The sequence below is a fragment of the Misgurnus anguillicaudatus genome, chromosome 16 (genome assembly GCF_027580225.2).
Source record: "Misgurnus anguillicaudatus chromosome 16, ASM2758022v2, whole genome shotgun sequence".
NCBI classification, from domain to species: Eukaryota; Metazoa; Chordata; class Actinopteri; order Cypriniformes; family Cobitidae; genus Misgurnus; species Misgurnus anguillicaudatus.
The window spans coordinates 16,291,587-16,316,625 of record NC_073352.2 but is presented as its reverse complement, the minus strand read 5'-3'; the positions used below and the strand labels follow the sequence as shown (position 1 = coordinate 16,316,625).

General features: G+C 38.5%; 1 protein-coding gene across 5 annotated transcripts in view; it reads left to right on the top strand.

Annotated features, from left to right (window-relative positions):
• sorbs2b (sorbin and SH3 domain containing 2b) overlaps positions 1-25,039 on the top strand; it is a 64,407-nt gene that overhangs the window by 36,508 nt on the left and 2,860 nt on the right. For 3 of the 5 annotated variants that reach the window (XM_073854173.1, XM_073854174.1, XM_073854175.1), the window contains 21 exons: positions 1,327-1,468; positions 2,087-2,241; positions 3,168-3,234; positions 4,585-4,635; positions 4,897-5,077; positions 5,206-5,320; positions 6,859-6,942; positions 8,368-8,424; positions 9,767-9,816; positions 11,758-11,936; positions 12,288-13,769; positions 15,228-15,310; positions 15,402-15,448; positions 15,531-15,645; positions 15,730-15,858; positions 17,295-17,486; positions 19,181-19,999; positions 21,215-21,400; positions 22,053-22,166; positions 23,142-23,185; positions 24,659-24,765. In XM_073854173.1, the coding sequence (XP_073710274.1) occupies positions 1,327-1,468; positions 2,087-2,241; positions 3,168-3,234; positions 4,585-4,635; positions 4,897-5,077; positions 5,206-5,320; positions 6,859-6,942; positions 8,368-8,424; positions 9,767-9,816; positions 11,758-11,936; positions 12,288-13,769; positions 15,228-15,310; positions 15,402-15,448; positions 15,531-15,645; positions 15,730-15,858; positions 17,295-17,486; positions 19,181-19,999; positions 21,215-21,400; positions 22,053-22,166; positions 23,142-23,185; positions 24,659-24,765 (4,399 nt within the window). The remainder of the gene's footprint in view (positions 1-1,326; positions 1,469-2,086; positions 2,242-3,167; positions 3,235-4,584; positions 4,636-4,896; positions 5,078-5,205; positions 5,321-6,858; positions 6,943-8,367; positions 8,425-9,766; positions 9,817-11,757; positions 11,937-12,287; positions 13,770-15,227; positions 15,311-15,401; positions 15,449-15,530; positions 15,646-15,729; positions 15,859-17,294; positions 17,487-19,180; positions 20,000-21,214; positions 21,401-22,052; positions 22,167-23,141; positions 23,186-24,658; positions 24,766-25,039) is intronic. The other 2 variants (XM_073854176.1, XM_055177581.2) reach the window with 2 other exon arrangements.

The window sequence follows — 25,039 nt, the reverse complement described above, 5'->3', positions numbered from 1 at the left end:
CCATCAAGCCAAATATTGAATTCATACAAAGAAATCAGAACATTTAAGTATACAAGTTGAGTCATAATAAATAAAGTGAAATGACACAGGGAATAAGTATTTAAAGACCATTTGTATGGAAGAATGGGCCAGAATCACTCCTGAGCAATGCAGACGACTGGTCTCTCCATAAAAGAGGCGTCTAGAAGCTGAATAATCAATAAAAGGCTTTTCTACAAAGTATTAAATAAAGTGTGTTCAATACTTATTTCCTGTGGCACTGTGTCATTTCACTTTATTTATTATGACTCAACTTGTATACTTAAATGTTCTGATTTCTTTGTATGAATCCAATATGAATTTGGCTTGATGGCTAAATCTGGTGGACATTTTGTGTCAATAGCCCACTTAGAAATCCCCTTACTGATAAAAATGATGATGTGTCAAATACTTATTTTCCCCGCATATTGATTCATGAAATATGCACCACAACACACCTTATTGTGAGATAAGAGTATTTTGCAAAACTCAGCCCAGTCTACATATTGTAGCAAACCATGAATTTTAATTTTAAAAGAGCAAGAATATAATATGATAATATTAATAATGATAATAATATCCTAATATGTCCCCTTTAATTGTAGTAATGTTTTTATTTATTTTCTTCTCTTCTCGTACTCCTCTCTTTACTTACTGTACACTTACGTCTCCGTTAGCTTCCTTCAGTTTTCTCTTCACTTAGTCATTGTTTTTGTTAAATTTTTTGTGGCTGGATCAACAGACTCCGGTGTCACTTCTTTATTGTATTCACAATTACCACCATCACTATTTCTTCCATGTGGTGCATCTGGAATTATAACAGTACTAACGTACTCTTCTGCAGCAGGGCATCTGAGGGCTCTTCCAAAACAACTTTAGGAGTACAGTCTCTTAATGTTATTGTGTCAGGTTGGGACTTTTGAATATAACACTTTCTTTGGGTATATAAACATGGGTACATGTTTTTTCGCACTCCTTTCCTAACATTGCTCTTCTTTATGAGGGAAAACATTGTCTTGTTTTTGTGGTGTCCTTTTTGTATTTTACAGCTTTAATACTAACATTTATTGTCTGTGCTGAAAATACCTTTCTTGGTTTAGGCTGAATAGTCATGGTTAAAAATTCATTGTTGGTGGTTTATTCTTTAATATCTTTCTGCTGCCTTTTTTGTGTGCTTTTCTACAGGGTTTTTATTGTTTGTTGTTCTGATTTTTTTATCCTTTCATCATTAATTAAGGCTAAAAGATGAAATCTGTGATACAATAATCCACTCTTTATTCACGTTGATGTTTTGGTTGTGTTACACAGGGCCAGATGACTGTGAACGGAGGTCTGAGTGTACCAGCAAGTCCTCATAGTCATCTCCAAAGACCCTTTTCTCCTTTAACATACCCCCCTCCTCCCTCACTGAGCCCCAGCATTGCAGCCATGCAGCAGACCAGAAGCACTGGTGAGTACTCATTTCACGCTTTGCATTGCACTTGCATGGTTCCCGTTCTCATTTTCTGGCTTTCCGTGTGAATAATTAATCAAAGAAACCAGATTAAATACTTTAGTTTAGTTTCTATACCTTGCAGTGCAGCTTTAAGCCTTTGGCCTCCTTGGTTTCGGCTATAAAGTGCCAAGCTGTAATAAAGCACTAATGAGTGAGAAAGCATAGCCGTACTGCAGTATTACCAGCATACCAACAATGTGAGTTTAAGTGCATCTCTACCGGCCCGCTCTGAGCGTGCGCTCAGCGATCCCTCTAATCCCAAGTGGCAAGTGCCGGAGATTAAGTTAAAATCTGAATCACAGAGCAGTTGGGGATAAGGGAGGGCTGGGATTAGAGTTTCTGTGCACGTGTGCGAGACTGACCTTTGTCTCATGGACACACACCATTTCGCTGTTTTTCTCCTCGAAGGCTTGCCTTCCTTCTGATTATATTATCTACGGATGCTTTGCTCTGATTTGGATTTACACCGACCCGGCCGCATTTCACAGTAACTGACATGGGAACGTTGGGGAGCGAGAGGGGAATTACTAAAAACTCACGCACCCTGACCCGACCCTCTTTTCCTCCCGTCAGCCTCTGAGTCTAGCACTCCGATCTACGGCAACGTGGAACCCACTTTCCCTGTCCGAGCTCCACAGATTGACAGGAAAGGAACAACAGGGAAAGCTTCGATCTTTACTGGCATCGACCCTGCGGATGAATCTGGGATCCAAACCGCAATACGATCAGTAAGTAACTGCTGCTGTGGGATGGTACTCATTTGTTTAATTTCAGCTAAGAATACATTTGGTATTATTTCAGATATTTAAAATAGTGTTGTTATTCTCGCGAATCATACAGTTTGTATACCTATTGTAGTGAAGAATTTTATAACTAGGGGTGAACAATATAGACATAATACTGTACTTTTTGTAATTTACTGTTGTCTACATACAATCATCCTACATTGTGTGAAAATATAACCTTGATATCTTGAAATCAATCACTGAAATCAATCTTTGATGCTCCTAATCTCATAATTTTAGTGTGGATTTCACAGACAGAGTCACATATTGGAATTTGGTTGATAAAATATATATCACACATTATACATTTTTTATGAAAAAGTGAATAAAACAAATAGTAAAATCTACTTTAAACATCCAAATATGTAATCATAACTGTATTTTCACAGGCATTACATGCTTAGAGTTAAATGTAACAATACAAAAATGCCATAAAGCGTTTTTTGTAAAGTGGTCCTTCTGGCTCTTTATTGTTCTGAAGTAATTATAATTTGAAGTATAATTAGCAATTCTAGATTCATCTTCAATCAGTCTCAGTCACATGGGATCGGCTGTTTTGATTCGTGCAGTAAATTTCACTTTCCCACACTGAGTTTTATTTAGCCTAAGGGAAACATGGGCAGCTGTGCTCAGCATCATTGATGGGCCAGCAGACGGTGATGTGTCTCAGCCTAACATAGTGAGGCAGACTGCATCAGCATTTTTTTATGAGAGCCTTGAGCTGCCAGAGTTTAAGACTCAAGGTCACAGAGCACAGTTTGGGTCGCTGTTTGTTTTTAGCGATGCTTCTGGACCTTGGAATCTTAAACTACAAGCACTGTAAACACTGACCCATAATCTAAAAAAAAACTGTTTTTGTGTTGCTTTAGACTCTTGACAGGCCAAAAGACTGGTACAAGACTATGTTTAAACAGATCCATGTGGTGCCTAAACCAGGTAAGACTGATTCAGATATATTTAAGTATAGGGGGGGGGGGGGGGGGGGGGCGAAAGTAAAATTTTTCAGAAAAACTTAATTATGAAAGATAATTTCAATTTACACATAAGTAGTGAATTGTTACTTTCGACCCCACCTGCAGGGACAAAAGTAACACAACAAAACAAGATTACACTTGTTACGCTTGTTTTTATTAAATATACATGACTATGACGTTGTTAATATGTAACTGCAAACATATTTTGTAATTTATCTTTGTCATGCTCTATTTTGTCAAGTTCAGTCTCAGTAAGCTCTCTGTGTCTTGTCGTTGTTTGTTCTTCGTAGTTCAATTTTCTTTTTTTGTCTTAATTGGGGAACCATTTGAATCGTCCAAATCTATCCACTCTTTAAATGTTTTGTTTTTTTTTCCGTACATGTTAAAATGAATGTCGAAATTTTCCATTGTTAATTGTGGTTGTCCAGTGAGAGTCACAAGATGGCACCAAACGGTAATCTTTTTTGGCACGGAGGGATTTTAAACATACAAGTAGTACCGGCTATGCGTTATTACTTTGGAACGGTTATTATTTGAAAAGAACAAACCTGCAAATGTCTCAACTGACCAATCAGAATCAAGCATTCCAGAGAGCTGTCCTTTTACAGTTGTTTATTTTTGATAACAAGGGAAATAAATGATTAGTAAATTACATTCATTTACATATCATATCTAACACATATCAACTATTAAACTGAGCTAACATTACTATGCAAAATGTATTTATACAGTGTTAGCTACAGGTCCTTGAATTCTTGCCTGGCCGCCAAACCTCTCTGCACAGTTCTATGCTCATCATCTCCCCTCGCCTTTAGCAAACAAAACATTTTGCATGTATTTTCGACAAGGTATTTGTTTCAGAGATCAGTTTAGCCACTAGCCAGACAGATAAATAAATATTTAGCTGCGAGAATGCACGTGTGTACGATGAAACCGTCTATACCATACGTATAGTATAGAGGAAATCTCACTTTGCATTATGGTTTCTGTTTAGTTCATGCACTTTTCCGAGTACAACTTGAAATAGACTGTACAATATCCCTTGCTGCTATGATTTAATTTAAGCCAGACAAGACAGAGGGCTTTCATTTTCTGTGTAGCTACGAACCTGTCTCCAAGGGGACCGTTTTCTGCAGACAAGGCCAGATTAGGGCCATCTAAAGAGCAGTAAAAAGTGATTTACTCAGCAGGTTAGAGCTGCATCATTACTGGACTGTCAGGAGGAGGCCTGAGTGATTACAGGGTTTAATGAATCAACATCTTCCTTTTGCGTCAAATGTTTTACAAATTTGCTTATTTGTTTTTGTTGCAGAGAATGAATCGTGGGGGTCCCACACTGCCACTGATCCTGTTACAAATACTGGTACAATTATTGCTAAACAATGTTTCAGTTTGTTTCCAATTACACTACAGCACATGATGAAATTGCAATAACCATGTCTGGAATCCAACCAATATGCATAAACATTGATTAAAAATATATAAATAAATGAACAAATTATTAATTAGAATTTCATAAATATAATAACATACATTTAAAATACATTTATTATAATTTATAAAATAATTGTTTCTCAGTATATTTACAGTAATGCTAATATTTTACTGATTTACTGTATTTCAGATAAGCATGGCCCACTAAATCCTATTCAGGTCCATCCTGCACCTAAAGCCAGCACATACCGGCCCATCACCAAAAGCATCTCTGATAACATCATATACACTTTCAGAGCGCCTGCTGCCTCTCCTATGCCCACTTCAACATCAGCACAGCACAGAGCCAAAGACAGAAGCACACCTGACATGTGAGAACCATCTAGAATCCATGCTCATAATATACTCTATCACACTGAAGTATTTTCAGTTTTTGCATTGATTTGATCTTGCCCTGAGTTCATCTCTCAGTTTGTTTTATATGCATCATCTTCCCCAGAAATGAGTGGGACCCTCCAGATAGAAAGGTGGACACTCGGAAGTACAGAGCGGAGCCTAGGAGTATTTTTGACTATGAGCCTGGAAAATCTTCTGTTTTGGAGCAGGAGAGAGAGGTGAGCGATCTGTAAACTTTAAACGGTTTCAATTTGTGTTAAGCTTTAGAAAAACAGCAAAAAATGGGTTACATATTGGAGTGAGTGTACTTTTAATTGTTATGACTTGTTTTAAGTCAGCTACATAAAGTTCCAGAGCTATTACATCAAGTTTACGAGGCATCTTTGTAGTATGCGTGTATAGACAAATATTGATTTTAAAATGAATGCCCCATGGCCTTATGGGTATAGATAGATTGTGAACGGGGAGGACACAGTGTCAGCAAATTTATAGTCATTTACCATGTGCTGACTGAATAAACTGAGTTGTTTTATATTAAAGGATTAATCAATTTTCATAAAAAATATGAAAATATAAAAAATATAAAAAATTCAATTTTCATTTAATGGTTTTAATGGACCCCAACAGTTTACAGTTTCAATGCAGCTTCAAAGGACTCTAAACAATCCAAAACAGGGCCTAAGGTTCTTATCTAGCGAAACAATTGTCATTTTTGACAAGAAAAAAAAAATATACACTTTTAAACCACAACTTCTCTTCTTCCTCCAGCGCGACCTCACGTAATTGTGTAATGCTGTGAAAAGGTCACGTGTTACATATATGAAACGCACATTTGGGGACCATTTTAAACAATAAACTAACACAAAGACATTAATTAGTATCATTTGACATACAACAACGTCGGAACGGTCCTCTTTTTCCACACTTGTAAACACTGGGGCGGAGTTTCGCATACGTCATCCGTGACCTCTTGACGTGATGATGATTGCGTGAGGTTGCGCTGGCACGTCACAGGACCGGAGGAAGACGAGAAGTTGTGGTTTAAAAGTGCATATTTTTATTTTTCTAGTCAAAAATGACAATCATTTCGCTAGATAAGACCCTCGTTTGGGATCGTTTGGGGTCCTTTGGGGCTGCAATTTTAAACTGCATTAAAACTTGAGTATTGGGGTCCATTAAAGTCTATTAAAATAAGAAAAATCCTGGAATGTTTTCCTCAAAAAACATAATTTCTTCTCGACTGAACAAAGAAAGCCATCGACATTTTGGATGGCATGGTGGTGAGTAAGTTGTCTGGATTTTTTGGGAAAAATTGACTAATCCTTTAATAGAATTGACAATTATGATAACAGTTGTAGATGAACGATGAAGGCATTTGAAAGGGTTTTAGTTTAATGACACAAATGTTTGCTGTTATCAAGCTGTAGTGCTTCACCAGGCATGAGTAGAGTCATTCAGTGAGAGAGGACAGATAAATTGACAAGCTTTTACAGCGTAATGTGGTCAAGGTCACTAATAAGGTTAGAAAAACCAATTTGCTCCTGCTAGAGCTATTTGGCTTTCTGCATTACGGATCTCTGGTGTACGACTGCCCTCTGCTGGAGAGAAGGGAATAATGAATAACTTTCTGCTAAACTTCCTTCACAAATCAACATTTCTTTTTTGTTGAAGCCGTATCATGTCTGTATCTATTCATCCCACCCCCATGGTTACCTTTTTCCAACACATTTCCACCGATTTTCATTTCCTACACCAGACGAGTAACTTAGGACCAGAGGATATAGATTTAGAGAATGAGCCGTGGTATAAGTTCTTTGCTGAGCTGGAGTTTGGGCGGCCGGTAAGTGTGGCTACATGTGTGTGTTTGGTTTGCAGCTGCTTGCATGTCGCTTGCGATTGGTGTGAGGTTGGAAAGGTCAGATACGTGCTATACATTCCATCGGTCACATCTGCAATGACTGACTGGAATGAGCAGACCCTGTAACACATATGGTGCACTTTGATGAATAACCAATAATATCAGGTTCTGTGTACAGAAGCGTTGATTTTACATTAAAGGCACAGTTTGTAGGATTTTCACCACTAGAGATTGTTATATTTTACATTAGCACAATAACAAAGACGAAGCTTAACTCATTCCCCACCAGCCTTTTCAAAAAAAGTTGCCCGCCAGCATTTTTTGTGATTTTCATAAAATGCCTTCCAGGTAAAATTTCCTCTATAGATATATAAACATACAAATATATTAAATGAAAGAACAGACACTCTAATATCAAACAAAATGGGAAAAAAACTTTTATACTTTCTTCATTTGTTCTCTTTTTATAACCTCTCAAATATGGGTAGGTTTCTTCAAAAATACCACTTTTTGAGCAAAAATCTGAAATAATTGCATTTTTGTAAAAGACATTTTGTTAAAGATCAGATTTAAAACAATTATTAAAACATACACAGGTTTAAAATTAAATCATTAAATTAGTTTTTGCTTCAGTTTTTTTTGTAATTCAGTGTTTATTGGTTTTGAAAAAGCATATAGAACATTTTGCAAAGTTACAAATAGAAAGTATAAGACCATTAATATCCCTATTCCCTCCCCCCTTCCCTTACCCATCCCGTTGCACTCAGGACTTGAAAGACATAATTTAGGATATAAACAACACAGACCAGTAAATACACATTTATATACATAAGCTATAGTGAGTGGCAAATAACTGCACATTTTTATAATCCAAAAAACTGAAAAACATGTATACCATGAAATATACTGTTACTGTGAAATAAAATGACTCATGGAATAGATTTTTGGTCATTCCGTGCACCCCTATCTGGCACCATTTCGGGCTTTTTTTCAAAAACACTTATCTAAATCTCGAAGATCGGATCGAATCGAATCGAACAATGATAATCAATTCAAGATCTTGAGAATCGAATCGATTCTTGAAATTTGAATCGAAACCCAGCCCTAGTTACAGATGTGTGTGTTGTAGAAATAATTTCACTATTATTTGCATGACTTGCTATTTGTTGGATTTACAAAACAAAGTTTTTGGCATTTCTTACACTTTGTCCAAGGTGTTTTTGTTTGTAGCATCGGACTCACTATGATATGCAAGGCTTGGCGTGCTGTAGGTTGTGTTATGCAACTTTTCCTTTAGCTAGTGGCCTTCTCGGCATTCCTTTCCTCAGTCATGTGACTTTATTTTCTCCCTTGTTATGTCACTGTCCCTTCATCACTGCCTCATCTCCTGCTCATCTCTGGGTGAAGCCTCCAAAAAAACGCCTCGATTACAACCCAGAGAGCTCTCCTCGAACCGAAATAGAGGTAAATAAATAGAAAAATACCAGTGCTTGCTTTTTCCTGAAAGTTTATCTTCATTTAAGCACTTACTCATTGACATCATTAGTTTCTTTAATTATAAAGCCTATAATTTAAGAGGAGCAGGGTTGTACCCGTTCAATAGGATTAAAACGCTGCTAGGAAAAGTAAGTATGGTGTATTAGCTCAGAGTGATTTGGAAATTTGTTAGCACAAGCTGACTTTAAAAATGAATCTTAATCATTTTGCATCTTAAAATTGTTGCTCATGATGCCCCAGCAGTTTTGTAGTGGTTAGTGATAAATGTGGTTACTGTAGGAAGGAATTGTGTTAGTGTTTGTTGGTATCTCTTTTATTTTGTTGAAAAGGGGGCCTTTTAACATTGTTGTACCCTAATATAAGATAATACTGAATATACGATCTTACATTTGTTTCACATAACAACTCTCCAGTGCGTTGCATATTTCATCCTAAGACAGCAGCAAGTCCTCTGTCACCCTGCCAATATTATGTTTGTAGTGGGTGAAGGATCTATGGTCATCTACAGTCCTCTAGTGTCACATTACATATCCAGTTTCACTCGAGAGCTTTTTCTGTCATTGTAAATATAGCTACCTGTCAATTTGACAAAATATGTCCACTTAAAATCTACTGACAGCTACTTTATCAATTGCTTCCTATGGGCAAGGCATGATGTTTAAGAATTCTTAGAAACCAAAGAGACATATTATTCCTTATCATTTTATCAGTGCATGCCTAGACAGAAAAAAAATAATGTTTTAAAAAGATTTATCAGAAGACACAATTATGTCTCTACAAACCAGACCACTGAAAGGAAAGAAGAAAGCTTAAAGAAATTGTTATTGAGGCTTTGTTGTAGGCCAATTTTAAGCATGCCAGTAGGTTATGTACAGTAGAGCTGTATTTATGTTGACTGAATGTAAATGTGTCTCACTGTGATGGCATTCTCGGTACTGCATGCTTGGGCTACTTTTAAAGAGAGTTAAAAAAACGCTGGGGGGCGTCTGCTGCTGCTCCAAAGAGCTGCTCCGCATAGCACACCGCTCAAAGCTTTAACAAACAGGATGATTATTATCTACTCCAGCCATGCTTACAAAGAATTCCCTGCTTTGTTCGACATAGAAACGCGTGTAAGTGGTCTGTTATGTCTAGTGATAATGGCTGGGTGATGTTTATGGACGACTGTCAATGTCACAGCACCATTCTGACATTAGGAGTTTTTGGATCATTGTTGGATTTGCAAAGGGAGAATTGGGAATTCAAGAGCTGTCCACGGTGTAGTAAGTGTGGAAGAACTTCAACATTCTTTGTTCTTCCTCTGTTTCAGACCTCCATTTATCAGCCATCCGTAGAGAGGAGCCTTGAAAGGCCATCAAGGTAGGTCTACCTATACCCACAGATACTTCCCACAGTACTGTATATCAATACTGTCTTCACTGACCCCATAATTTAAGCCATGCTAAAAAATATGCATTTCACTGCATTAGAAAGCAGTAGTAATGGCATCTGCATGCAACGCAAATGTCACTTTTCTTTGACATGTTTGCATACAAAAGTCATATTAATGTTTTGTCTAATGTGCTGTCTTTCTCTAAAATAAATACCATTTGGTCAGATATTTTGTTATCTACTGTAAATGCAATGACATAATTTAATCTATATTTTATTGTCACATTGTTAGTTATTTGTTAAGCTCCCGGTATGTAAGTTTAGGGAGGAACAGCTAGATTAACATTAATTGTGTGAGCTAGAAATAAACTCCCCTTTAGTTGTGTGGCCATTTCAGGGTTTCAGCCTGGATGCTTTTGCATTCCTGTAGCTCAATTGGTGAAGCATGACACACGCAACACCAAGGTCAATGAAATATAGAAACTGTTCAAATGTATACAGTACTATGAATGCATGACTAATGGCGCTTTTCCATTGCCTCGTACCCCACGGTTTAGTTTAGTTTGGGTCGGGTCAGCTCAGCTCACTTTGGCGTGTTTAGCTTTTCCATTGAGTTTAGTATCACTTCGCAGTGGGAGGGATTATAGGCATGTTGTTATATTTGCGCTGCCTACAGCTGTGACATCATACAAGTGAGAGGAGAGCGCGTCGTTGTATATTCCCATACATTCATTTATTTCTCAGTCCGCCACAAAATTAAAATTTGCCACCACAAATAGATGTTTGCACATCGTGTTTATTACTAACGTTACCTCAATGAAGTTGCATTTAGGCATATAATGCTGACGTGCTCGTCGCGAATGTTCCGCCACAAACTGCAAGTCTGGAAAAAACTGTTATGGTGTCCCTGATTCTCAAGTTCAAGATATAAGTTTTCATCGCTAAAAGGGAGTTTGGGAACTTATAGCAGAGCACAGATGACAACATGTTTGCTTGAGACAGCGCAAGCTAGCACTAAAGGTAAAGCTTACATTATAGCGCTGACGCTGTTAGTGACGTTTCTTTTAGACCAATCAGTGATCTACTGTGTTTTCACGTCACGTTTGGTATCAGCTCGGGTCACTTGGAACCCCAACTGAGGTGGTACGAAAAAAGTATCGGGTACCACGTACTACACCTAATGAAAAAGCTCCCAAAAGTAAGCTGACCCGACCCAAACCAGACCAAACCGTGGGGTACTATGCAATGGAAAAGCGCCAATAGCTTCTCCCAAATGCCGAAGACTGAATGCTTGAAAACTATTTCAAGTTTAAACATTAACATAAGCATTTTTTGTTTGAAATATGATCAGAGGCGTCATGCCCATTCAGACTGAGGTGGCATGTGCCCCCTCGGATTGTTGAGCCAAGTGGATTTTGCATGCAACCCCAAACTCAATAAAGCTCCTTTAATCTGTAACTTTCACCATTTTAATCACATACTTCATTCTGAATGCAAATATTAATTAATCAAATATATAACAAACCCAGATGCAAGGGACCCTGATGCCATCAACATCTGTGCATATTGCATGCTTTTGATACAATTTCAATGAAATGTGAAAGATAAATGTAAAGTGTCAATTACAGAATTACATTTAGATCTGCTTGCTTACATTGCATCAAATATTTATTTCAAAGGATTTTTGCAGAATACATATATTTAAAGCATCTGCAGAATACATAAATGAAAATAATGTACAATGTCTGGTTATATTTTAACAATCACACCAACTGTAGTGCGATTTTTGCGTTTTTTATTTATTTATTTATTAGTAACACTAGTCACGCTTGAGTCACGCTGTTTTCGTCTTTTTCTCATTGATGTAAGTCTATATTTGTAGACCCCATCCACCTAATTTAAACTTGGTAACTATTCTTTACTTTCCAGTTCTGCGAGTGATAACAAGAGGAGGCGGAAATCCGAACCTGTAGCCTCTCAGCCCAGGGCCCAGAGTAGTTTGGGCATAACACAGAGTTCAGTCAGACCCTCAGAGCCGCCCAGAAGCAGCAGTACCCATAGGACTCCACTTACCAGCCCCAGCTCCCCTGCCTCCACCAGGAGCAAAGGTATGCATCAGACGAGCATCCACACTTATGCATATAATTTTGATAAACTGGCAACAGGGGAAGGTTCACAGACGATTCTTGTTTTGCTCCTTGCAGCGCAGGCAGAATTTTAAATGGATTGTCTTTTGCATGACTAAAGTTCAATGAATTATTTAGTGTTTACAATCGTTCCTCAGTGTAGGGTACCATTTCAGTTGTTTCTACTTTATGCAGAGAGGGCTTGTTGATGAAGGTTTTCTCTGGTTTTGTTCCAGGGCGTAGACTCTGACTTGTTTCTTCGATGGGTCAATTACCTTTTAATGTCTTTTCATGTCTCTTTTTTACCATGCTGCTTATGGTGGATTTCTTAAGGTGGGGATGTAAGCAATATGCACTCAGCACATTTAAATTGTCAAAGTCTAAACCATGCTACCTCAGAATCCACATACGAGGACAATTTTACAGTTACACCGGTCTCTGAGGCCTTCTCCAGCCTCCCGGATGGCTGGCGAACAGAAGAGTGGATAAGCACAGAAGAGCCTTCACCTAAGCTTAAGTCCTGGAGCTGTGATGACCTTCTGTCTGAAGATCAAGGGAGGGAAAAAGTTCAAACGCGCTCAGAAAGCACTGGATCTCTGTTGCACAATGGGGAACTAGAAGAATCACAATGCTGTGACACCCAGGACCACGAGGACCTTAGAGAGAGGACCAGGCATCGCTCGGCCCACGATGCGCCAGGCTTTCTTAAACTCTATAAAAAGATGCATCACATCAACCGGCAAGAGCTTATAAACTCTACAGTGATCTGTTCGGTCAAAGCCAGGATCCATAAGTATGAGAGTGAACAACATAAAGACAGACGTGCTGACTTCAAGGGATGTAGTGAAAATGTGCCTAGAGACATGGTGCACAACAGGATTTCCGAATTTGAGAGTCTAATCCAGAAATCCAAGTCCATGCCCAATCTTGGGGGCGGCTTCCTGACCAGTTGCTCTTCTAAAAGGGCCATCAGTCCCAAGCGAAGCCTGTCTATTGAGTCATTACTGGATGAAGAACCACCAGCTAGGAACCCACCTGAAGGGCGACCTCAATACCCCAAGATAGTGCCAATACACATTGATGTCACTCGTAACCAATTACAAAACTCTGCCATGCATCACGACTATTCAGATAGTGAACACGATGCTGTCCTGTCTGATCTTAACGACTTTATCCATATAGAGGGCTCATCTTTTTGCAGTGAGGGGGACTTTGATCTGTGTTCGCTCGACTCTTCCGAGAGCTTTTGTGGATCAGGCCATCATCATCATCATCACAGGCAGCTTGTGAGCTCCTGCAAGGGCCACTGCCCAGCGTCTTACACACGTTTCACAACAATGATCAAGCACGAAAGAGCCAAGCAACAATTACGAGTAGAAGATTCTGAGTTCGGTCTCAGCAAACTTGCATTCCTGGTCAGCCCAGTGCCTTTCCGCCGGAAAAACCTGTCTCCCCTGAACTTTTCCCAAATGTCAAACTCTAAGACCTGCATGTATGAGGCTCTAGATTCAGCGCTGAAAGACATCTACGATCATATCCGCGCCGAGAAGCGAAGGGGTAGCCTGCCAGATAACAGCATCCTCCACAGGTTGCTGGCGGAGTTGCTTCCAGACATTCCTGAAAGGAATTCCTCCCTGCACGCTCTGGGTAGAAGCCCTACGGTTCGATCTCGCTCGCATCACCCTCAGCCTGATGGGATGCCCAGCCAGGACGTCCACCCACCTGAGTGCTCACGGTTGTCCCACAGTGCCTCTCACCATGATATAGACAGCAACAACAACCGGAGGAACCACGACCCTGAATACTGCTATGAAGGTGGAACCTATTCATCAATCACTGGTGGCCCAAATCCCTTGCTGTTCCCTGTGTTTGAGCTCTCTCTCCATCTGCTTCACCATCATTGCTATGCTCCATCTGTGTTTGTAAATGTGCTTGCTTAGATGAATAAATTATTACTTTATGGGGAATGTCAAACATGCTTCACCTGTACTTTGCGCCATACGTTTTTTTCTTCTATTTGTCCGTGTTCTTTACTTTCACATTATATCATATAATATTGAAACATTTGCCTTTATTTAAAGGGACTGTAAGTAGGATTTTAAGTGTTTTATTAATCTTTATTTATAAATATGTCCTTATTGGTGTCAAATGACCTCTGCCATTGATCTACTGTAACTTTTCTTTGTAAGCTCAGAATTTCTCTTTACTTACATTGGACGGGTAAGTCCAAGGAGGCTTCCATGTCGTTCCGCCGGATTGATAAACTATAATAGCAGAGAGGGACAAAAAACACTAGCCTACCAATGCATTTCCACTACGCGTTTTTTATTCAGAACACGTGAACCAGCTGAAACGGACGAAGAGATCAGTGAGTCTAACAGCTACCGTAGTTGCAACACGCATTTGGAAAAGCGAGGCGCTAGAGAGCACTATTCGTTTGAATGCAAAATATAATTTCACCACTAGATGGGGGTAAATCCTACTTATTGTCCCTTTAATATAATTGTATTATAATGTTTATACAATATAATATAAATAACACCAACATCAACTATTATTATTATTATTTATTCATTTATTTATTTTTTGTGGTGAAATGTAATGTATGTTCACTGCTGGGTGTGGTCTCTCCACAAAAGAGATAACTTTCTGTAAGTTTCTCTCTATATAAATAGCTCTGGACAGATGACTTGGGCAGCCGAAGCATGCGGTCTATAAACAGATTTCAGTTTTTATTGGCTTGGACAGACAGAAACATGTTCTCTTATGTTTACACTGTCCTTTTTCTCAAACCTGACATAAAGAAGGTGTAGTACCTAAAAGACATTTTCATTTCTAAAAATATTTAGTAATTCGATTCCTTGCAAAAGATGTACCGCTTAATGTCTTCACATAACGCATGTGAGGACCCTTTGGAGCAAAGGGGCTTGCCTGCAATTGGCACAAATGTCATCTCACCATTTGGGGTTCTAGTATAAATAAACTGAATCTATACTGGGGATCTGTGTCTAAATAGTGGGTATACTGTAACATAACTGCTGGGATTTGGAGCTATTGGTGAATGATTCATGGAAAATTTGGTTTATATGAACAATTCCACAGTATGTTTGTCAATATGTTTAATTAATATTGATTTTGTTTTGATTTTTCATTAACCCTACATCAAATCATTTTTTCCTTTGCTGTTGCTTGTTCCTGTGCATGAAATAGTATTGAATCCTGTATTTCTGATATGCTTCTGTTTTAATATCTTCACTTTTCTATTGTTTCTAGACCAGGACGCATTCAGAGGATATTGTAATCCTGATGTGGGTCGCCACACACCACAAAGAAGACAGACCCCTGATATCAAAGAGGTGATCATTTTGTTGTAAAAGCACTAAAGTTTTTTGAGATCTTTCTCAGCATGTAATAAAGTTTGTTTTTTCTGCATTATTTACCCAACAGAAACTGCCAGCAAGAGCAATATACGATTTCAAAGCACAAACAGCAAAGTATGAGAAAAATTTTGTTACTAATCCCTTGTCGTACTTACTGAATAGTTTGTTTTACAAAATAAATATTTTTTTCATCCAGAGAGCTAACGTTTAAGAAAGGGGAGACTGTGTACATCACCCGGCAGATAGATAATAACTGGTATGAAGGAGAGCATCATGGACATGTGGGCATCTTTCCCATCTCTTACGTGGAGGTCTGTGCTCAGCGAAAATATATAGTAGCAGATCTTTTAATGTTCTGGTACTGATCTACTCTTACCCTGTTTCTGTTTTTCCAGAAAATCTCTCCTTTAGAGAGACATCAGCCAGCGAGACCTCCTCCTCCGGCCCAGAGCAGAGAAATTGGAGAAGCGGTCGCTCGCTACAACTTTAATGCTGACACTAATGTGGAGCTTTCATTAAGAAAAGTAAAAGTCTTAATTTTTTTAGTAAAGATGTCCTAAATAACTTTTAATTTTGATATTGATGTCCTTACTGTTTCTAATCACTTTAAAGCGTTTTTTTGCTAAATAACTTAACACTTTTTGCTTAATGCTTTTGCTCTACAGCACTTAACATTTTGTACTAACTGTAATAAATTGATAACCAATTAAAACCTGAAATAACATTTTGATGGTTGCTTAGTATCTGTTTTGGTCACATTGTGCTGGACATCGTGCAAGAAATGTATTAATACATTTTTAATTATTTAATCTCATTAAATATATTAAAGAAATGACTTCAATATACAAGGCACACCATGGAACTTTTTGGCCACTAGGGGATGCTAGACATGAATTTTTCACGTTTAGCGCCCCTAGAGGTCACAAGCGCCGCAGCACTGTTGCAAAGGAAAAGAAGACAACTGCCTCCAGCATGTCATATGAATATAATTTCATGGGTTTTATTTTATTTCAAACGCCTAAAGATCGCGTAGCTCACGTTTTCAAGCCAGTGGTAATGGTGGTCTCTTAGTTAAAGTTTATATAAAAAAATATTGCCTTAAAGGGGAATCGAACCCAGATCGCCCGTGTCCTAGGTCCATGACGGCACCACGGCGCCACAATGTCACTTGATATAAGTCTCTCTCTAAACTCTCCAAGTAGACTCCAGTAAAATTCAAGTAAAAAAAACATAGTGTTCGGGCGCCAGACAGGACTTATATATGCAAGCAATATAACATTACTTACTAATACAAAAGCATGAGGGCCAAGTCAGCATCGGTCAGAAACCCCTCCTCCTTCTTTAGTTCACGCCAGCGAGCGAACGTTGGCCCAATATTGATCCTCGTCCTTCTTTTTATTCTGTCTTCCGTTTTCTCTTTCTGGTCTCCTCCGACAAAACCTTGGGTTTCTTTATCTTAGTTGCTGCTTCAGCCATGACAAAAACATCAGGAAAATAAATGGATGTGCTCTCACGTCTGAATTTGAGGAAGTGACATGCCGTAAAGCAGATTTTTGTAGATTTTTGTTACAACCCGAAACCCCAATTTTAAAAGTACGAGTAAAAGCGATACAGGCTATGGTAGACATGTCATTTAACCTATTTTAAGTACCATCACAAGGGTCTTGAAAATGTATGATGAAGGTTGAAAAACTACAAAGTGTCACTTTAAAGGACCATTGTGTAGATTTTTAGCGCCATCTTGCCATAAGACTGTGAATTGCAACCAATGGCTCAGTGAATAGTGAAGCTACGGTAGCCGCCACAGGACAAACATGTCATTGTCTTAGACAAGTTAGTAACAAAACGTGCACTGTAGAACAGTTTGTCTCAGATAGGAATCCAGGAACACACCTCATACCTTAAACCCAGGATGTGTGCTGGTATGTCATTACTAATGTTTCATGTTTGTGTCTTGCAGGGTGATCGTGTCATTCTCGTGCGGCAGGTGGATCAGAACTGGTATGAAGGCAAGATCCCAGGTACAAACAAACAAGGGATTTTTCCAGTCTCTTATGTGGATGTTACTAAGAAGTCCTCAGTACAGACTACAGGTCAACCTCCCGGGTCCAGTATATCCACCAGCTACTCCAGTGACAGACTGCACAGTAGGGTATGTTTTCCAATTCAAATTTTAAACACTGTGTCATGGAAAAGTTTAGGGTCTATAATGCATAACATAAAACAGTCCTAAAAGTGAAATATCGACCATGGTAAATAGTGATTCATGGAAACACTTGGGCCTCATTTATAAAGCGTGCGTACGCACAGATTTAATCGTAAAGTGTGCGTATGCAAAAATCCATATTTATAAAAACTGTCTTTGACGTTGAAATGTGCTTAGCACCACATCAGGGTCTGAGCAGACGTACGCACTTTTGCTTGTCTGATTGCTGCATGCTTTTGATAATACAAGCCATTCTTGCTGCTGGAAAAGGGTTTAAACATTGACAAGCACTCTTTTATATGTCAGTGACATTAATTAGGCATCGTTTAAAGGAGCAACTGCTCAGCTGCGCACAAGTTCAAGTTCATTTGCGATTTATAGATTTCACATCTGAAAGAAAAGGGTACGAGCGTTTCCTGGGCGTACTGTATGTTCAGTTTATAAATCACACGTACGCATTTTTGATAAATGATCATAAGGATTTCCAGTTAAAGGTGCCGTGTGTAAATTTTAGCGGCATTTTGTGGTGATGTTGTGAATTGCAACCAACAGCTCAGTTCACTGCTCACCCCTCGCTTTTGAAACACATAGAGAAGCTACGGTAGCCATTACCGGACAAATATGTCATTGTCAGAGACAACTTAGTAAAAAAAAGTTTGTCCGTTAAGGGCTTTTGTAGAAACATTGTGGCAAAACATGGCGACTTCCATGTAAGGGGACCCTCGTGTATATAGATTAAAACGTCTCATTCTGAGGTAATAAACACATAACGGTTCATTATAAAAGGTCTTTATACACCCCTGATAATATAGTTTGTATATTATTTTGCATTTCTGTCAAGAGATCCTTCTAAAAATTACACACTGCACCTTTAAGTAAATGTTAAGTGCTCTATGATCTATGATTTAGATCTATGAACTACTAACATTTTTTTTAAAGACGTCATATTTATATCATGCTTATCATATTGCCAGATGACATGTACTGTAGTGTCAGTGTCAACAAGGTGGCAAATACAAATTAATCCTGCCTCAGATGGCAACTGTCCAAGTGTCAGAATAGATCACCACTGTCGTCTTTAGATTACTTTTAGCTTGTTGTGTAAATTAAGCCTTAGTTCAGATTAAATGCCTATTGAGTGAAATTTAAAGAATCAAGAAGTAGAAGGTTTATTACATAATGAGATTAATAACACAATCATGGCAGTATCCAGTATAGGATGCTGAAATTTCTGTAGACATGAATTTTATGTGACATGGGGCAGTTTCCCGGACAGGGTTTAGATTAATCCACGACTAGGCCTTAGATATATGGAACATTTAGGTAGTTTTACCTTTAAAGGAACGGTTCATTTTAAACCTGTATTGTTTTCATTTCTCCATTTAACACAAAAGAGAAACTATGCAGACTCACTCAGTTTTTCTTTTTTTATTGATATACATTAAAATGCAGTAACAGGCAGTTGACTTGATGATGACATAATTTCCATTTCTGCTTGAACTGTTGCTTTAAAACCTTCAGTGTTCTCTAGGGTATATTTTCTTTCATCTTTTATCTTTCCCCCTGTCCCTTTCATTATCTTTTCTAGTCCTCCTGTGTGTATTTCCACTATCACTCTGTATTTCTCTCTTTCTTTCAAGCCATCACCTGCACGCCCCCTCTACAGCCCTCCATCCCCAAATCTCCGTCCACTTTCATCATCCTCACCCAGCCCACAGAAAGCAGCGCACCTTCAGGCCATCACCAGCGAATGGCTGGCCCTCACTCTGGGTCTGTCCCCTTCAGGAACTCCTGCTCCCACACCTCCTCCCTTCCCTTCCAACTTCCAGCTAGATTTCGAAGGCCTTCATTCTGCCGTTTCCCCCTCTCCTGCCTCCTCCCTGCTGGGCCGCTCTCCATCCTTCACCCCCCGCGTATCTACTCCACTCAAAGAGGGCCACTTCATTCCCATCTCCTCCCCAAAGTCCTACATGTCCCCTGATCCCAGCCCATCACCTCAACCTTACCTCACCTCCGCCTCCTTCACTCCTTCTCCCACCTCACCCACATTTGACTCCAGCCCCAGGTCTAGCAGTGTCATAGAGATTCTCTCCATCCAAAAAACAGATTTACCCCAGAAAGAGCACAAGACAGATTCCCCTAAACTGTGCAGTCCTATTGACTTGGTTGTTTTTGAAGAGAACGAATCCCTGTTGTCTCATAAGGACACCCTGTTTCCAAAAGATCCAGAGGATGACTTGTGCGAGGAGTTAGTGTCCATCATTAAAGCCAGCCAATCGAAGGGTGCATTTGTACAAGAGGAGAGATTTTATCATCAGGAACCAGAAACAACAGAAAAACTACCCAGATTGTTTATAGAGGAGGACCCGAATGAGAACAGCAGCTTCTTAAATCAGTCCCTGACATCAAATACGTTTACTCCAGTCCTACATGGCCATAGCGAGAGCTCAGATATTGAGGTAGTGCTCATTGTGTGGTCATGCCACCTAACTGAATTGCAATTAAAGGGATAGTTCACCCCAAGATGAAGGTGGTGTCATTAATGACTCACCCTCATGTCGTTCCGGACTCGTAGGACCTCCGTTCGTCTTCGGAACACAGTTTGGGATGTTTTATATTTAGTCCGAGAGCTTGTTGACTCTTCATTGAAAATCTATGTACGGTATACTGTCCATGTCCGGAAAGGTAGTGGAAACATCATCGGGGTGGTCCATGTGGCATCGGTGGGTCGGTTGGAATGTGTTGAAGCATCGAAAATGCATTTTGGTCCAAAAGTTATGACTTTGGTCGGCATTGTCTTCTCTTCTGCGTTGTTGTGAGGCGCGTGCGCGATACTGAAGTCACGTGACTGCAATGGCACGGATGACGTACAACGCGGCTGACGTGTTATCTTGTGCGCCCCAGCTGTTTTTTGTTTTGTGTGTGTGCCCAGGCTTCGTTTACAGTCTGAGGGAGACGCACGCTGTAAGTTTGAAAAAAAAAACTTCGCAAACATGTCTGAGGATAACACGGCACTGCAGTCACGTGACTTGAGTCTCACGCTTCGCAACAGACGCGAAAGAGAGGACAATGCTGAATAAATTCGTAATTTTTGTTATTTTTGGACCAAAATGTTTTTTCGATGCTTCAACGCGTTCTGGCTGACCCGCTGATGTCACATGGACTACTTTGATGATGTTTTTGTTGCCTTTCTGGACATGGACAGTATGCCATACGTAGATTTACAATGAAGGGTCAACAAGCTCTCATACTAAATATAAAACATCTTAAACTGTGTTCCAAAGATGAACAGAGGTCTTACAAGTTTGGAACCATGTGAGGGTGAGTCATTCATGACATTGTTTTCATTTTTGGGTGAACTACCCCTTTAAATATTGGCACAGACAATTTGTCAATTTGACAATATATTGTATATTTATTACACAGTAGGAGTAAAAAATTGTATGCATGTTATTGATATTCCTTTACAAAAACTGTGACACACACAAAAAATACATTATATTTGGATTGTAGTGTTTACTACATTTAAACATTGGTTTAAGGTTAAAACCCTAGTTTTTATTATTTTCTAGCAAAAAAATTAGATGTGCCCAATGGTTATCAAAACCTCATACTTCGACCTGTTGACCAATCATCTTTAGCACGTGTAACTGTTCTCATCTCCATATCCGTAGGGTGAAGTTTCCCTGAATGCCTCTCCACGTCTCTCTCCCCTGTCCTTCCAGATGTTGCCGTTCATACTCCCCAAATACTCTCCCTCCTCCCCACGTTCCACCCCTCCATTGCCTGGGGTATCACAGTCTCCCCCTCCCTCAGGAAAACTGTCGTTTCGACAGGAATTACGCTCCCAAAAGGTCAAGGTAATGACAAGGTGCTTAACTGTGTACAAGACCCCCATCCGTACCTCTCTCTATTCTTAATAATACAGTCAGATCTATTTAAGCTGCTTATGTACATTAGCGTATCTGTGTATTCAAGTACATCACATATATGTTCCCATTAGAGATTTTTGGAACAATAATGAGCACTTTCTATAAATGTCAATATGTTAATTTATCTGGCATATGGTATAGGACATTATTATGGTTATATGGAAAGCTGAAGCCTTTTAAACAATTATGTCTATGATATAATAATAACAAATCAACCCATTTCACCCCACCGTCTTTACAGTAATTGCACTATCCACAATCCTATGACGTTTTAAATGAGCTTTTCTCCATCAAGTAGCATTGGAAAATTACATTGTAATAAACAGGGCTCATAATGGATGTAACTGATACATCAGTGACGTAGACAAAAAAGATGGATGCGCAATTATCTTCATGCACAAATAGTACAGGGACTATACAAAAGAACCGGCAAACTGCTATTTTTATATGAATGGAGGTCAGATACAGACAACACATTACAAAGTGTTGACCTTCGAAATATTGTATTACTTCTATAAATTGTGTATGTTGTATTTCATATAATCCTTGTGTAAGATTGTCCTGGTTCTGGTTCTTTCAGCCTGTGTTAAGGCGTGATGTTGTGGTTGTTGGTAAGCCCCCTCGTAGCCCTGTCATGTCTAGGAGGTCCTGCGGATCGCCTGTTAGAGGTCAAAACTTTTCATCATCTCATAGGGTAGGGAATACATGCACCTTGTGTGGTAATGACTCGCTTGACTCGAGGGAAATTGTTTTCTCTCTTTTCAAAGTATCCCTACACAAATCATCATGTCATCCACTGAATTTCCCCCGGGAATTCACCGATTTGTGTTACAATCTTTTTTGCTGCTATACAATACCTGGATATAAAAAATACATGCACAGCATCTTGCATCATGTCTGGAAATAATGAATAATGCTTTTATGGTCTGTATGTGCAATACTGGACACCATACACATTTTATCATTCATCTGTACAGTATACAGGAATACTGTGAGGGATACTTCTAACACCTTTGTCGTCCTTGTCTGTTTGTATACATTAGCATGTTTTAAGGATGAGAAAATAACATTTAATATCCGATTAATATACATTGATCATGGTTTCTGCATGTCTTCTTGCATGACTGGTTTGATCTGGAGCAGTGAGTGGATCTCATATCCTTTCATTATGTGTGCTTGTTTTGTGGCCCAAACCAACAGGAGAGATTGGCTTGATCATGTAGTACTGGTTAAAGCATGTGTTCAGTGTGTGGATTACTCATGGGAATGTCCCAATGATTTTTCCTGTGTACACAGCTTAAACATGGTGTACTCCCCAGGGCCAGGCGAGCGGCCTATTCCCCACATTTCCTTCCAAAGAAGGGGAGTACAGTCCTCGCTTTACAGGCATTTGTTTCTAAGTCCATAAATCTGACATATCTCGGGACGTATGTTGGATTAATGGCTTAGAAACCCAGAATTTGAGCCCCAGGATCTTATAACATTTGATTCAGATTATTTGCTAATACATTTGAACTAGTTAATAGTCTTAAGATGGCCTTGATCAATCTGACAGTTCAGATAAACACTGTGAGTACAGTAAAACATTGGCTGCTAGTATCGGATAGACATACAGAGGATTGGTAGACAGAAACGTTTAAAAAGGGCGTTCTTGTTTTTTATTTTTCAGTCCCAAAGACAAGCAAATGTGAATGATCAGAGCGGAGGAGAACCGTGAGTACCTCTGTTTTTCATATGCTTCCCTTTTTAAAAATATATAATGTGTAATATTGCTTCTGTAAGGAATAATTGACGACGGGCCATTGAATTAAAAGAAAAAAGTAAACTTATTTCAAGATTTTTTTTTCCTCACCCCATTGGCAAAAATTGACTTTAATTGTATATTTTTGGTCTGAAACCTAGATTTTTTTTCTTGGGTCAATTTGCTCATCAAGAAAATACATTTTGATTTAAGAATTTTTATTATTTTTACTGGAAACAAGACAAAAGTACTAATTAAGACATTATTTGTTTGCAGTGTAATACATAAGGTCACGCTGCCGCGTCACACGGCTGGTGCAAGACAAAAATTTGTGGTTTAAAAGTACACCTTTTTTTTAGCAAAAATGATGATCGTTTCGCTAGAAAAGGCCCTTATGCCTTGATTGGGATCATTTACTGTGAACTTTTGAGGAGGTCCACTAAAGTCTACACTGCAAAAAATTATTTTCAAGAAAAAAAATTCTTAGTATTTGTTTTCTGTAAAATATCTAAAAATTCTTAAATTAAGATGCTTCTTTTTGATGTGCAAAATGACTTTTTAAGTTTAAGTGATTTTGTGCATAAAACAAGCAAACAAATCTGCCAATGGGGTAAATAAAAAAATCTTGAAAATTTTTCTTAAACATTAAATTCAAGAAAAATGTGCTTACTCCATTGGCAGATTTTTTTTTTGCCTGTTTTATGCACAAAATCACTTAAATTTGATATTTTTTGTCTAAAAACTAGACTTATTTTCTTGGGTTGTTTTGCTCATCAAAAAAGCATCTTAATTTAAGAATTTTTAGATATTTTTACTGAAAACAAGACAAAAATACTAAGAACATTTTTTGCAGTGTATTAAATTGAGGAAAATCATGGAATGTTTTCCTTAAAGGGCATATCATGAAAATCAGACTTTTTCATGTTTAAGTGCTATAATTTGGTCCCCAGTGCTTCTATCAACCTAGAAAATGTGAAAAAGATCAACCCAGTAACTTAGTTTTGGTAAACCATTATCTCCAAGCATGTGAAAAAATAGGTCATTAAAATTTGGCTCCCCTTGTGATGTCAGAAGGGGATAATACCGCCCCTTAATCTGCACTATCCAACCATGCTACTGCCATTTTGTGCAGAGATCAACTTATTTGCATTTTTTGCTCACACCTAAAATATGGCAATTTTAACATGCTGTTATAAATTATCTATATGATATTTTGAGCTAAAACTTCACATGCGTACTCTGTGAATGCCAAAGATTTATTTGACATCTGAAAAGTCTTGTGAAATGTCCCTTTTAAAAAAATTATTTCTTTTTGACTGAACAAAGAAAGACATGGTGGTGAGTAAAGTATGGGGATTTTTATGAAAGTGAAGTATTCCATTAATTTATGCACTGAAGTTTAGTTCTAATATGCTAATATAAAAAAAAACTCTTTTATCTTGCAGATTTCAAGCCCTGTATACCTACGTGCCACGAAATGAGGATGAGCTGGAACTGAAGGAGGGAGATGTTGTTGACGTCATGGAGAAGTGTGATGACGGATGGTTTGTGGGTAAGACCGGAAACTTTATGCTATTTGCTTGTTACTAGACTGAGTTCACAGTATAGTGGCCAAAAGTGATGTGAAAACCTCACAGGTAATAAAGCAATAAATTGACTTTAGTTTTATCTGTTACTAATATTTGTTGAACCTTTTTTGTGGTAATATTTTGTATTGTCCTGGGCTATGCCTTTAAAAACTTTATAAACACAAAAGTGTTGTGTGTAGTTTTTTGCCAAAACTCTTTGTTTTTAAAAGCTTTATACTCCAAATGCACCAATAAAAC